Source organism: Triplophysa rosa, linkage group LG9 (genome assembly GCF_024868665.1).
Source record: "Triplophysa rosa linkage group LG9, Trosa_1v2, whole genome shotgun sequence".
Classification (NCBI taxonomy): Eukaryota; Metazoa; Chordata; class Actinopteri; order Cypriniformes; family Nemacheilidae; genus Triplophysa; species Triplophysa rosa.
Genome location: NC_079898.1, coordinates 20,697,955 through 20,712,874, shown reverse-complemented (window position 1 = coordinate 20,712,874; position 14,920 = coordinate 20,697,955). Strand labels below are relative to the sequence as shown.

General features: G+C 36.7%; 1 protein-coding gene across 4 annotated transcripts in view; it reads right to left on the bottom strand.

Moving 5' to 3' along the window:
* Positions 1-14,920, bottom strand: part of wdr27 (WD repeat domain 27) — a 43,748-nt gene that overhangs the window by 23,641 nt on the left and 5,187 nt on the right. For 3 of the 4 annotated variants that reach the window (XM_057341888.1, XM_057341890.1, XM_057341889.1), the window contains 12 exons: positions 14,035-14,093; positions 13,468-13,601; positions 13,142-13,215; positions 11,381-11,465; positions 9,867-9,938; positions 9,659-9,789; positions 9,185-9,274; positions 8,233-8,357; positions 7,324-7,457; positions 5,660-5,757; positions 4,489-4,610; positions 1,137-1,234 (listed from right to left, as the gene is read on the bottom strand). In XM_057341888.1, coding sequence (XP_057197871.1) covers positions 1,137-1,234; positions 4,489-4,610; positions 5,660-5,757; positions 7,324-7,457; positions 8,233-8,357; positions 9,185-9,274; positions 9,659-9,789; positions 9,867-9,938; positions 11,381-11,465; positions 13,142-13,215; positions 13,468-13,601; positions 14,035-14,093 — 1,222 coding nt within the window. Of the gene's footprint in view, positions 1-1,136; positions 1,235-4,488; positions 4,616-5,648; positions 5,758-7,323; positions 7,458-8,232; positions 8,358-9,184; positions 9,275-9,658; positions 9,790-9,866; positions 9,939-11,380; positions 11,466-13,141; positions 13,216-13,467; positions 13,602-14,034; positions 14,094-14,920 lie in introns of those variants that run through there. The other variant, XM_057341891.1, reaches the window with a different exon arrangement.

The window sequence follows — 14,920 nt, the reverse complement described above, 5'->3', positions numbered from 1 at the left end:
ACGTTTCAAACAGAGTAAAGTTAAGAGATTGCAACTTGTTTCCATTAAAAGGCAGTTTACACTATCTGTCAACCTTTAAAAAAAATGAGAAAACAACAATTTTAACTTCCGAGTTAACCATTAAAATACCTTTAAGGTGGTAAATATGGATAAAAATAATCATCATTCTCATATTAAACAAGAACTGCGATAAACTTCAATTTAGTTCTGCTTTTTTGTCGAGCATTTGGTGTTAGGTCAAATTGCAGGGAGAAAATTCCTTCCAAAGGCTTTTTGGCTGAGTTTCGAGAAAAAAGACAGACAAGGCTCAGCTTCCAGCAGATTTGGATCTTTCGTTTTTTTGTAGAAATGATAGATGTACTTATCTAACTTGTCCTAATCCCTAGGATTTCAAGTTGTTCTTAATATTCTTAAGAGTGTTATTTAATGGTAGTATCCAGCAAGCCAGTGAGCGTCCTGGGCTTTGAACGTCCTGCACTGTTCCGAACAAAAATCACATTCAGGAAATGTCCTTGGGATCAGGACAGCATTGCACAAAACTCTGACAGGTTATTAGTGCTTGTCTAGTGAGGTGAAGGCTCGAATCTGGATGTTGTTAGGCTGGAAAAAATGATTTCAGCACATTCAACACATGCTCAAAGTCTAATCCTTCTATACTGTGGCTGTCATATTCTCCTTTTTTAACTTGTATCATTAAAGGGTTCATATGGCGCGAATACGTGTTTTATTGTGTCTTTGGTGTGTTATAAGTTGCCCTTGCATGTAAAATTCCACAAATTAAAAAATGTCGGGACAAAAGATGCATTCTATCTAAAAGCGAATGCTCACCCAGACCTGCCTGAAACACTAAGACCGCCCAAATGTATACGCAAGTAAGGTGGGCGTACCTGTCAGTACAACCTGATGTTCCAAATATGGTAAGAGGCGTTACATTACCATCACACGCTTTCAGTATTCGATAATATATAACTGGCCAATCATAGCACACGCTTTTCAGAGCGATGAGCTTTGTAAAAAATCTGCACTTTCAGAGAGGCGGGGCAAAGAGGAGACACAAACATGCACGGTATGTGGAAAATACAGCGTTTTTGAACCTTAAATCGTGAATACACATTATATAGCCAGGGAGGGCCTACCTTGCACTACGCAGGTCCCACATTTTCAGACTGTCCGTTACAGCGCTGCTAAGGAAGAGATTGTATGATTCTGGGGTTTGTGAACAGAAAAGAGACCCCTGCAAAACAAGAAAGAAGACCGGAGTCACATCAAAAGTTGCTGAAATTCACTTATTATGACCATTCTTTAAAAAATATTTTTTTCTGTGTGTTCCATGTAAAAAAACAACAGCATGGGGTTGGAACAAAATGAGGATGAGTAAATAATTCCAGAATCCTTTAATAATTTATACTGATCTTAAATCTAATCCAGGGCGACGTCTTTATTAGTATAGAAATTAAAAGAGGTTCTTATGATCATGTGCTGTTTTTCCTGATATCATTGTAATATACAAACTTAGCAAATTGGGTTACATGATTCAATTCAGAAGCAAATACCACATTATGTGAATCTCTGGTTTAATTATTAGTGTCACTGACTGGCAAAAAAAAAAACACGTAGAGGTATGAAACAACTCCAATGAGGGAGTGCAAACAGGCACCCTGTGCCATCTGAGAGTGTGCAGACTTTCCAGAATTGAAGCTCTTCCCTAAAGCCTGAAATCCACAGAATGGAAATGTTTGTCATACATTGCAGAAGACCAGGGAGACCATCTTTCTCTTCAGCCTTAACACAAATACAGATGGTTTCATGTGTCCTGCACAGTTACTCACAAGCAAAACTTTTCCTTAAATTCTTTACCAAATTTGCCTTAGAAAGTGGAAAGCTTGGCCTATAATGCAGAATGACTGAAGTCACTGTTGCACGGTGGGCTGGACTCTTGCTGGAGAATCCGACATGTAAAGAATAGCCAGGTTGTTGGTCAGAAACAATACAAACATACATATTAGTAAACAAAAATCATTGTGAATTTAATAAACACAAGATATTTTTGGCAATTATAAAACGCATTTTATCCCTGTGTATTTATATATCTGATTTTATGTTTGACGTCTCATATTTTACTGATATATATTTACATCAATGGAAAAAGTGTGTGCTTCACTGTAGCGTTAAGAGAACGGGTTAAGGTTGCAATCATTGGACGTCAAGTATTTTGACGCAATACAAAATGAAGGCCTCAGAGTAAAATATTTTTTCAAAGTTTATGAATACTGCACAGAAAGACTGTTTTTTATTTTACATTTACATTTTTTATTTTACAAGTCAATGCCATTGCTAATATATTAAGCCTCTCTGTACTCGGGGTTCCCTTTAAGAAAAAATACAGCAGACAATGTGTAGTGTGACTAGATGATGTTATGCTGGCTGGTATGGAGTGGATGCTCATGGAACGTGGGAGAATGCATGTTTGCTGAAGCCAATATACTGGGTTAGATTGGTTAATCCAGTCCACTGTTCACTTGTGCATCCAAATAATCCCAGTTTCCCCTTTTAAAGTCAAGAGAGTCAATGAATTTGAAAAACGTGTGACCCTTAGGAGACCTGAGAGTAGATGTCCCTAGGCTTTCTTAATCCTGTTTTGTCACATGTCTGGTATGACATCAGTGTGAACCACAAATATGACATTCAAAATGTATCAGTGTCTATGGAAAAAGGCTTGTATGCAGACATTCATAAAACATCAACATACAGATGGAATGTGCTTACACAACACGTTAGGCTTCGGTCAGATCCTCCCTTAAATTATTTCAAGTATCTGTCTCAATCAGTAAAATGAAGGGATTTAGACACAGACTCAATAAGATGAATCGCACACGCGAGACCTACAACTTAGGCCCACCTTGGAAATCCTAGCACAAATGTGGTTTTGGATATCCCTGAACTTTCATCCTTTAAAGAAAAGGACCAAATTTCTTGCGTAATGTTTGGAGAGGTCTTATATAATGTGAGGATTTAGCTGCCAAACTGCACAGCCATTGAGGCTTGGAAAGCTTGTCGAGTAAATCCAACACGAGTTGGTTTCACGTTGAATCCTATCATTCGCTTTTACTTGCTTCTTTAAGGATGCCACACATTAAGGTTGAGGTTATGCTTGAATGTGCGGGGTATCACCATCTACTTCTTCCTTACTGTACTGATCTCTAGCGTAGGAAGCCCAAATAAAGTAAAATCTGGTTTATTAGCAATAAACCAAATTCGTACAATTATCAACATAACTCTGCAATCTATATGCAATGAATTAGCGTGTGAATACAAAAGGATAATGCACGAGTACTTTAGTTCTTTGATGATAGTTAAGACGTGGACTCAGTATTTCCTTGGCATTGTTTCCTTTTGGCTCTTTGTGTAAGCGACTTCATCACGGTTGTCATGGATACGAGGTCAACCCAAGAGCACAAGTGAGTCAGATGCAAAGTGCCTTACTTACTTTGAGTTTACAACTAAACCAGAGCACAATACAGCCTTACAATAAAAATGCATTCACTACCCACAAACAGTTTAAGTGGTTTCTAATTCCAGTTTTAGCGTTTGTGCTTTAAGGGTCACTACCAGCATTGAGCTTTGTATACCTTGTAAATGACCACAGAGGTCAGAAAATGCAGAGTGACTGGAGGAAGGGAGTCACTTTAAATCAAAGGGATGGGGAAAGTCACAAAAGAACACTTTTCAAATGGAGAGTGGGTTAAAGTACAGACTAGTTCACATTAGTCATAATACGTCTGTATTTTTAGATAGAACATGCAGAAAGTTATTAGTTGCTTACACGTTTCACAATGACTATTATAAATAAGAGGCAACCAAAACAAATAACCATTCAGTCAAAGATTCTTCCGAGAACCATTTCTTTATTTCTTTACTTTATTTCTTTTTTATAGTATAAATAACCTTTTCCCATTACAAAACAAAAAGGTATCTAATGGAACCATTCAGATAAAAATGTTTTTTCTATGGCAGTCAATGGTGGCCAGGAACTGTTTTGGTTACAAACATTCTTCCAAATATCTTGACAGAATTTTTATTTTTGGGTGAACTGTCCCTTTAAAGTCACCATGAAACGGAAGTTGCGATTGACTTCTTTTCTGTATCGTGACATCCGAGTGAAACAGCTTCTGAAATCAGATAAAAATGTAGGGCGCCCTTCCCTTTTTTATTGGTTTGTTGTAAGTTGGGCCTGGAGGGGAGGGCTAAAAATGCCTGGCCATTGGACAGTCAGTATAGTCCTACCTCTTTTTTGTTGCTTACGTCATGTGTTGAAGTGTTGTTGTTGAGAGGGGGAGAGGAGCTTAATGTTTTTGATTAAAGATTACAAGTGCAAATGAATATTAAAAAATCATGGTGTGCACGGATAAATCATGTATAATAAACACTTCCTGTTTGATTTCATGGTGACTTTAAGCTTCATTTAAAAACTGTGTGGTCTTCTCTTACCTTGTTTTGGGTGAGGTGATGGACAGCCCGACTGTGAGCGTCTGGAATCTGAGTGGCCACACAGCCGTGGTTCATATCAAACACCTGGATGGTGCGGTCAGCGCCAGCAGCCAACACAATATCTGGCGTATTATAGTTAAAGAGCTCTAATACACACAATTTAAAAAACACACTACAGAAAGTGTCTTTTACTTGAAGTAAAACCCATTATGGCCGACCAAATCATAAATAATACTGTATATAGTAAAGCACTATAAAGGCCATGAGTTCAACCTATATACAGTAACATTACACCCTGAGCTGGATATTGAGCCAAACCAAAAGGTCTTTATGCATAAATGCTCAAAATTAGTTTTGTGTACAAATATTGTAGTTCATGCATACAAAACTAACTAAGTTTTTGTGGGTAAATTGGACTGTATAGTGAAGAAAAAGAAGCCAAGTGTCCAGCAAACATGAAAACCCCCCAGGTGGAAATTTAAAGTCCAAGTTGGTTGAGAGAATTTCCAGAGTGGAAAGAGCTGAAATCTACGTAGACAAAGAGTGGCTATTATAAAGAAAGTGACAATTTAGGATTGAAGGAAATATAAAAATTCATACACTTTTCACAAGCTGTAGCCTATGTTAATAGCAAAAGACAATTTTAAAAGTGATAGTTCACCCAAAAATACAAATGTTGTCATCATTTACTCTGTTGTCATTTGAAACCTGTACGACTTTCTTCTGCAGAAGACAAAAGAGGATATTTTGAAGAATGCTGTTAACTGGCCCCCATTGTCCATACATAGAAGTGAACGGGGGCCAGTGCTGTTCAGTTATCAACTTTCTTCAAAATATCTTCTCTTGTGTTCTGCAGAAGAAAGAAAGTGATATAGGTTTGAAATGACAAGAGGGTGAGTAAATGAAGAGTTTGGTTCCAAAATGAGATCAAATGTTTCAAAAACCATGTTTTTTATTATGTTTTTATTGTGTTAGTTATCTGTATTTTTTGAGTTATTATGACTTATTTCATTTTGGAACCAAACTCTTCAAATTATGACAGAATTTTCATTTTTGGGTAAACCATCACTTTAACCTTCAGGGCCTATTGCTCACACAATGATACCACAAAATACACAGTTAGATGAAATATAAACCTAAATGCATAGTTAGATGGATATTTTTAGGATACAGGAGTAGAAGTCATTGATTGCTGATATTGAGGTGATGTCTGTTCCTGTCTTCATATTAAATTTTCCTGTCAGCTTGGACTTGCTTCTATGCTTATACCTGAAATATATGGGAATAGAAAAAAGATTTAAAAAAATCAGAATTAAAGAGTTAAAGCTTTTAAAAATGTAAATGTAGAATCAATAAACAACCATTGCTTTGTTTTAAAGGCAACCAAAAAATGGAGTTGTGACTTGAAGGCGACTAATGTTTTTGGAGGATATATTGACAGAAATGCAATATAATATACATAACTATGTCTTAAGAGGTGTATAAAGGCCTTACATAATGAAGCGTTATGTTTTAATACCTTAGAATGAGCTATTTCTATAGCTAAATGCACCGTATGACCTCTAACATGGAATTTGCCATGTTGTTTCTACAGAAGCCCTAAACAGACAAACTGTTTTACAGTCAGAGCGCACTTCATAAATACGTTATCTCCTTCAGCAAAGAAACAAAAACGTGACGACATCTTAGTGCTGTGTCAGCCGCCATAGTGCTTCGAAAGGGAGGGCCGAGAGGTGGAGTGAGCCATTGGTTGCAATTCGCAACCTCACCGCTAAATTTCATACCTTTAATAGAGATATTGTTCAATTCCACATAAGGCCAAAAAAGTTGTGTGCACTGATTATTGTCTGGATGAGGGATATTAAACGTAGGTTTTGATTACACATAAACAGAAAATGATGTGCAATATCTGGCTCATGTCTTCTACATTTCTGCTCCAGGAACTCCCAACACTTCTACATTTCTGCTCCAGGAACTCCCAACACATACAAAGGCTGCTTTGATTCTTCAGAAGCAACTTCTCCAATGATAAGTGTGTGCGCACCCCTCTAGCGCAGACAGCCATACATCACCATAACCAAAATATATACAGACACTCTATAGCTCACTTCCTTAGAACACAGCTTCATGAAGTGTGTGATTATTATGTATTTATTATGACCACATTAGACCAACATCTATTTTCCTAAGAAACTGGGGAAAGATTTATTTTCACGCTACTGTATAGAACTGTACAGATACTGACATCTGACTTTTACTGTACTTAAACAATTGAATGAAGCGCATAAAAAAAAGAATCTAGTTTTTTTCAGCAGTTAAGCCCATTGCACATTGAGTCTGAAATTTGCGTCCGAAATTTCTGCACGTTAACAAATAAATACGACCTCACGTTGTGTCAATCACATTTACACACTGCCTCCAATATTTTCGTCCGTCATAAAAAATTAGATTTTTTGCGTTTTTCACATCCGTAGAAAGCATTTTGAGAGGCCATTTGATAATTCAGAGACACCGTACACGAGCGCCAAATACGAAAAAAAGCATACGAAAATTTCGGACTGTATGTGCAAAGACCTTTAGGCTTGATAAACTGAGGACTGACTCTAGGAAAAAAAAAAATGCTTGCAACAACCTCGTACTTTGCTCAACAGACATATTTACCTAAATAATCATGTTACAGTATAAAAAAAGAAAAAGAGCTATATTTTGACCAGCGTAGTCACATGGAGCTCTCCATAGGCTGGTATAATGTGAGTTATAGCAATTGAACCACTTTTTGTGTATTTCCAATTTCTCACTGTCCATTAACTGCTTGTGTATATATGTGTTCAGCACCTCTTGATGTCATCTTTCGTGGTGTCCAGATGGTAAAGGTACAGCAGTAGATCTGATCCCGACGCCAGCAGTAAAAACTTATCAAGATAATAAAACTGAGCACCTCTGATGGGCTTTGCAAACTGGTCACATCCCTGGAAAACCATCAAGTCAAACGAACAGCAGACACAAAGTCAACTTTGCGGTTAATTTATAGTATTTAAAGAAGTGCAAATACATCAAATACAGCAGTATATCAGCATGAAATATCAAACTCTCTTTGTTTTCCCCTCCCTTTTTACCAAAGATGGAGTGTGAAGAGATAAATGGAGATAAAAGAAAATGGAAATGTTGTTATTTCTGTCTGAAAAATGAGAAAAATGAAAGATTTTGATGAGCGGAATATAAGCACTAATAGATATATAACAATGATGGTTGCGTGCAACGCAGTGCATGATAGACTACAGGTATGACGCCAAACACACAGGTATGAGATTGCACAAAAAGAGATCAACGAGGCTGTTAGCTTGGATGTGACAAAAGAAATCAGATTTAAGTATTGTGCAGGGGGTTTTGGGATAGTTTGCACCTCAGTAGGGGGGATTTGGGGTTTAGTGAGGCCTGCAAGCGTTTACCGGACAAATGTGCTGGACATGACCAGGGGCCTGCAGAGATGTCATCGACGTTCCAAGAGAAAAATACAGCCAAGAGAAACGCCTCTCACACAGTTCACAGTCAAAAGCGTTCGTGACAGATGCAAATTAATTTCATAACTCTTTAAAGTTTTGGTTGCGATCACATAATTCGCTCATTCGTTTATTCTGCGCTGGACGATAATTATAGGTGCTGCAAAAGCTCAGTAAGAATACTGTATGTGAATTTCTTGTGTCAAAGGAAGGACTGTATTTGGCTTAATTGTTGATACGTTACCATGGTCAGAACAGGTTCAGCAACACTTGGAGTCCAGATGCACAGGGTAGGATCCTCAGAAGAACTCAAAAACCACTGCTTACTATGACTCCAGCACACGCAGTTCACCGTCTTACCGTGTCCTCCTAAAAGATAAAGTTCAAGGATGACATTGTTTGATCTCGCATCAAAAATTTGCATTAATTCATTTAGCAGACATCCAAAGCAACTTACAAATATGAAATGAGACTTAAATGTTGGTCTGCTCATCACACAAATCTCTCATAATAAATAAAAGAAAATCACAATTGTGATTTTTAATATCTCAATTGTCATAGACAGCAATGCGATTAAAAAGAGAGCTTAAGATTTGCAATTTTTTAAGCCTCCAAAAAACACACACACTCACACATGTCTCCACTAGAAAAGGTCTCAACATACTTCCCAAGTATGCAATTAAATGTCAATATTATTAAATATGTGTACTTTAAGATATAAAATCTACACACATTTTATTTCTCCATATTTCTAATGCGTTTTTAACCATTTGTCTCATTTGTTTCTTTTTCCTAAGCAATTTTAGATAGAAACATCAGAGAAAAAGGTGAAGATTGACAACTTAAATCCACTGAGGCAATGCAAGACAAATTAATTTTTAAAGCACATTTAAACACAGCGGACGCTAACCAAACGGAGCTATTGATTTATCTTTTTCATGCCATGCGGGAGACAAAAATTATGTGAATTTAGGATTGTTGTAAACAAGGAAGAGCTTAGTCCAATGAAAAGAACATCTATTTCAGGGTCAAGCAGGGCCTCAGAAAGTCAGATAAGTTTCACGTTCCCTAAAGTTTCAAGGGCTGTCAGCATGTATAAAATGAAATACTCAATCGCTCTTCAGTCATAGAACATAGGAGACAGGCAAAGGAATTTTACAAAAATAAACACTACAGATTTGAAGCTTTCCCACTACCTGTGTAGACAGCTGGATCGTCGGTGAGTGTAGAGTTATACAATAATACAGAACTGTCTCCAAGACCACACAAAATGTGCTTTCCATCCCCTAGACACAAGAATAAGATTAATTGAAATGAAGGTATGATTATTTGAAAATTGACATTCCTACAGTAAAAGCCTAAAATAACTACATTACCCTTAAGGACTTTATTGAATTTACTGTACCTCGAGGAGACTACTCTGGTTTGCTACCGGTGCTATATAACATCTTTATGTGAAACCACAAGCGAACCAAAAATGCAAAAATCAACATGCAAATGATTGTCTGTGCTATGAAGCCTGTGCCATTTAGTGCTCTTGACTGCGCATACAGCTGTTAAGCGGAACTGCATGCTTATGGAACGTTGAACTAGTGAAATTACAGCTGATCATGTTTGTCACTGGAACCAAAGTAATTTCACAAAGCCCACAGTCCTGCACCTTCACTTACCTGAATACTGCAGAGAGCTGACTGTGGTTGGAGTTGTGGAAACTGAAAGACGAATAGAACACATACTCGGTGCTGCAGATTGAGATGGATACTCCCTTATGAGGCTTTTCCTGTTGAACAGCACACAGTTCCTTAAAAAAACCATCGACACTGGTCTTACCACTACTGCTTTCTTGTGCCTATTTACTGAAAGCCATACAACACTTACTTATTCGTGCTAGTTTTGGAAGAAGCGTTCGTTTTTTTCTTAACGTTGGTTTGTGGTTTAAACATGGTCCTGCTATAAAATGGATACATTGAGATATGGTTTCATTTCTAAAACAAGCAAGCATGTATGCATATTAGCTCAAAAGTGGATCGCTCAACCAGGGCAACCACCAGAAGAGAAAATTATATATGTGACCCTGGATCGCAAAACCAGTCTTGAGTGGCACGGGAACATTTTTAGTAATAGCCAAAAATACATTGTGTGGGTCAAAATTATTGATTTTTCTTTTATGACAAAAAGTCATTAGGATATTAAGTAAAGATCAAGTTCCATGACGATATTTTGAAAATTTCCTGTAAATCTATAAAGACTTTATTTTTGCGAGTGGATGGCCTGCTACAGTGCCTCTGATTAACAACTTCAAAGGCCATTTTCTCAATATTTAAATTTTTTGCACCCTTAGATTCCAGAGTTTTAACGGTTGTATCTCCGCCAGATATTATCCTATCCTAACAAACCACACATCAAGCTTATTTATTCAGATTTCAGATAATGCGAGACTTAAGACTGGTTTTGCAGTCCAGGGTCACATATATATACAGTATATAGCACACAAAAGCTTCAAAAATACAAAATAATTTTCTTAGGAATCCATGAAAACATTTAAAGGCACTTGATAAACAGATGCATAGTTTATGCTTGTCCAATAGACCTAAGATGTAATTCTAAACATTTGGATTTATAGATGTGACCTTTTATTCAGTTACAATGCATTCAAGCTATGCATTTCATCAGTAGCCAATGTGTATGCCCTGGAAATCAAACCCAAAAGGCAAACCTGTAATACTTTCTTTCTTCCGCAGAACACAAAAGAAGATATTTTGAAGAATGTTGTTAACTGGCCCCCCTTAACTTGCAATGATTTTGTGTCCATACAATAGAAGTGAATGGGGGCTAGTGCTTTTCGGTTACCAACTTTCTTCTAAAGAAGATATAAAGGTTTGAAATGACAAGAGGGTAAGTAAATGATGACAGATTTTTCATTTTTGGGTGAACAATCACTTTAAAGAAATTAAATGTAGCATTACAACATAGTGTTAAAGCAAATGATGTTATGGCAAGTAAGCTGTAATGTGAGTGTGAACAGTGCTATAGAAACGGTGCAAAACTGCATTTAAATAAATATTATGCTAGTGACCTCAGAATAAAATACGTGAAGGCATATTTTTTTTGCTCCAGTAAAACGGTGCAGGAGAAAATAGGGCTGAGTCATTAAATGGCACTCTTAAAGCTACCACAACACAGCTTTACTTCTAAAGAAGTTCCATAAGCACTTTTGCTTTTATAAAGTTAATAAAAAGCATCATATTATATACATTAAAAGACCATTAAAATGTTTGTAGTAACTGGCTTGACAGTCATTATGTCTGGCTATTTCAAGAATTTTCAAAACCATGCAATATGTAAAACTGGTGACCCCCGTGTGCATTCTTCTGTGTGGTCTACTGACTTACCAAGCAGCTGCATTGTATCCTGATGATTTCACTTGCGTGTGAAAAACCAATGGCTGATTCTTCACGCTTTTCTGACAGCTCCCACCTAAGATAAAATGCAACCAGGTCGATGACCTCATGAGGCTTGGCCAGTATACAGTATGAACATTAAACATCTGCATCGTAAGTCCTGCTTTGTTTTGAAACAAGCGCATCATCATTTGTCAACATCAATTGTCTTTACTTTGATCAGTGTAACTTGCATTATTATACCTCTTTGAAATTGATTGATCAATAGTGGAGCGGCATTCTACGGTGAATTATTTCTGTACAATGTCTGCTAAACTGGCTGTTGGCCCAGAAAACAGAATTCCTGCATACATGTGCTATAGTTTCAGGTCTCTCTTATCACTCTGTGGATTACCTGTCATTGTCTATTCTGAAAAGCTAATGCAACTACTGTAAAGACATCATCGTATAGCTGCAGACGGAAATCAGTTATCATGTAAAGAAAATATTTTCGTGGTTTAAACTCAAAGTTACATCTTCCAGACAAAGCAAAGTAACCTCTTGAAGTAACTGATCTGGGCTTGGAGCCCTACTATCCAAGCCAATCAATAATTGAGCACAATCATTACTGTAAGTACCATAATAATACTAAAGCAAATAAGTCCCTCTGCGTCAGAAAATCCCAGCTGTTACAATCAGAATCACTGTATTAAAAAGAAAGAAAGAGCACTAAGAAGTGCTAAGAAGTAATACATTTAATCATCGATCATAATTTTTGCTGCGGTATCCCAAACGATTTTAGTTTATATTGGAACACAGTACTTCAACAATGTACCAAAGGGAGCTAGTGGTTTTGGGTCGTAGTCTAAAAACCACCTCCTGACATAACCCATTCTTCAAAGAGATGTTACACTGTACTGAGATCAGCCTTTAAGACATCAGACCCTCAATCATACACACAAATAGTTGAAAATGTACGAACAGTGCATGTCAAAGATCGCCAGCAGTATAAAGAAAGTAAGTGTCCTAGTTAGAGTATTGACTTAAGGCCCCCCCCAAAAAACCTATGGAATAAATTTAAACCTCAGAGGACGTGTAACTCTAGGAAGGAAGAGAAATAACGCACAGTTGGAAGACAAACCACTCTGAAGGGGGAGAGAGAAGGAGAGAGAGAGAAAGGTGATGATGGATTGCTGTTACATGAAGTAGACATACGTATAAGCCCAAAAAAAACATTCTTTTTTTAACAAATGAATTTTTTAGATGTGCTATTAGTTAATAATTGGTGAAAACATGTTTTGAAGTCGAACAAGTTTTTACATTTTGATGAAACATTATAAAAGACAAGATTTTACTTTTGCTATAAAATGCTATGCTGAATTAAAACAAAAGTACTAGGAAAGTAAACGGGCTAAATATTCATTTCATTTTGAGCTGAACATTATTTTTGTGACTTAAGTTTTGGCTTGTCTGTTTCTGCTGTGGTTATTAAAATGCTGCGTCAGGGGTTGGACCTCGGCATCAGACTGACTTACGAAGAATGACATTTCCTCACATGGTTTCCTTCCCACGTATTTCAAAAATATTTAACATGAATCCAAATTCATCTTAGCACAACGTTCTTTTAAAAATGAACAGACATTACGCCAGGCAACCATGATGACAAGAACATTAGTTTTATAAAATACTGGTTATTCCAAAGGTGGTGATTTACTTATTTAACAAACGTGTTTGTGTGTGTGTGTGTGTGTGTGTGATTTTGTGAACACAAACCTGTTTTTCTCTGGGGTTTCAGGCCTAGTTTTGTCAACTCAGCATTTAGAGGGGACTCAGGCACCAGAGGGGAGCTGAAAAGGATGAATATAAAGGAACAACTTTGGCAGAAAAATCTTGGGGGGAACAACTTAAATAGCCTACTACTCCATTGCTGGAAATAATAGAATACTTTAATTTTCCATAGCGGCAGCTGAGCAACCCGTATAATTTCTAATGTCTACCGAGAATAATTCTTGCTAATAACACTGGGTAAATGAACTGATGGTCGACTGACCCTGACATTTATCTGAGACTTTTTAAAAAGCACCATATGATTTTAGTACCTAGGCACCACTGAAAGTTGCTCTTCCACAGAAAAGCCTTTCAACAGACCAAAGCAGAGTTCATCCAGCTGAGCATTATTAACCTCCGACAGAACGACTGAAGGCTCGAACAGAGAGGTCAGCAAACATAATATCTACAGAGAAATAGAGAGAGAAAGCAAGAGAGAGATTGAGGGTAGTTGTCATGTTTTGCTGCAACACATAATTGTGTCTCACACAGAGCAAAGAAACCCACATTCCTCCCAGAATGCAAACCACAGCCAAATCTTGTAAAACTTTACATCTTAAATAATTCTGGCTTTTTGAAGCCATAAACTGCTATTACAGACTAGTAAAAAAAGCTAAAGGTGCTACACATGTGAAATTAAAAGCGGATTTTAAAGTTAAAAATAGAAGCTAGTACTGCAGGAGCTTCAGTAAATAAGATCTTGTTACTCAAGTGTTTAAAATTGAGATTTATTATATTTATAAAAACAGAAACAATATGTCAGCAGACTGTTATCTAGATATGACAAATAAGACTGAATACTGTTAAACTGACAGTAGATATTTAGACCTGGCGCTTACATTGTCAGCACATCCATGGGAGATGGCCAGTGACCCTGCCATTGATATGCTCAAGTCACCTGTTGGTTGGAGAAAATCTGCATCAGTTTACAGATTCGTTTTGACACCAATCTTCAATCTATCACCTTGCAAAAAACTTTCTACAGCTTTACATGAGACCAGGGTCTTAAAATATGCTCATCTTATTCTATACATTTAGTTATTCAAATGCACAGACAACATTGTGCCTTGCCTTAAAGAGATAGTTCACAGAAAAAATTCTGTCATCATTTACTCACCCTCAAGTTCTTTCGGTAACGCTTTAGATTACGGCCCGCAATGTACCGCATAATTAAACAGGATTTACAGCGTAAGTAATTGTAACAATAATGTACCTCTACAGTACATATCTGTAGATAAAGGGGAACAATAAGTAAAATTTGGGGAATAAAGGGGTAAGAGTTGGGAAAATTAAAAAAATATTTATGAGGGAACTGCATGCCATATTAACTTAAAATATCAAAATAGATTTTGTACGTTACACATTAAAACTCATTAAAATAACTCATAATAACTCATAATTAAAAGAAATGATTTGTGACCAACAATCCTAAAATCAATCAAATTCAAATTAATCCTAAAGTCAAAACTCAAAAGTCAAATTTACAGTTGACAGACAGCGTGCTTCATTCTTGCTGTTTTGCTTGCACAAAAACTGAACACATAATTTTCCCTTATTTCGTGTTTGCTATAATAATAAAATAAGAACCTCGTACTTAATTAATATCCAAAGTAGCTTATTTATGGGTACATTGCGATTACAAAAATGTAGTGTGTGTTCACGCTAAGATTGATGTATAGCAAACTGCAGGTCATGCATACCATGTAATATTAAAATAGTTACCCC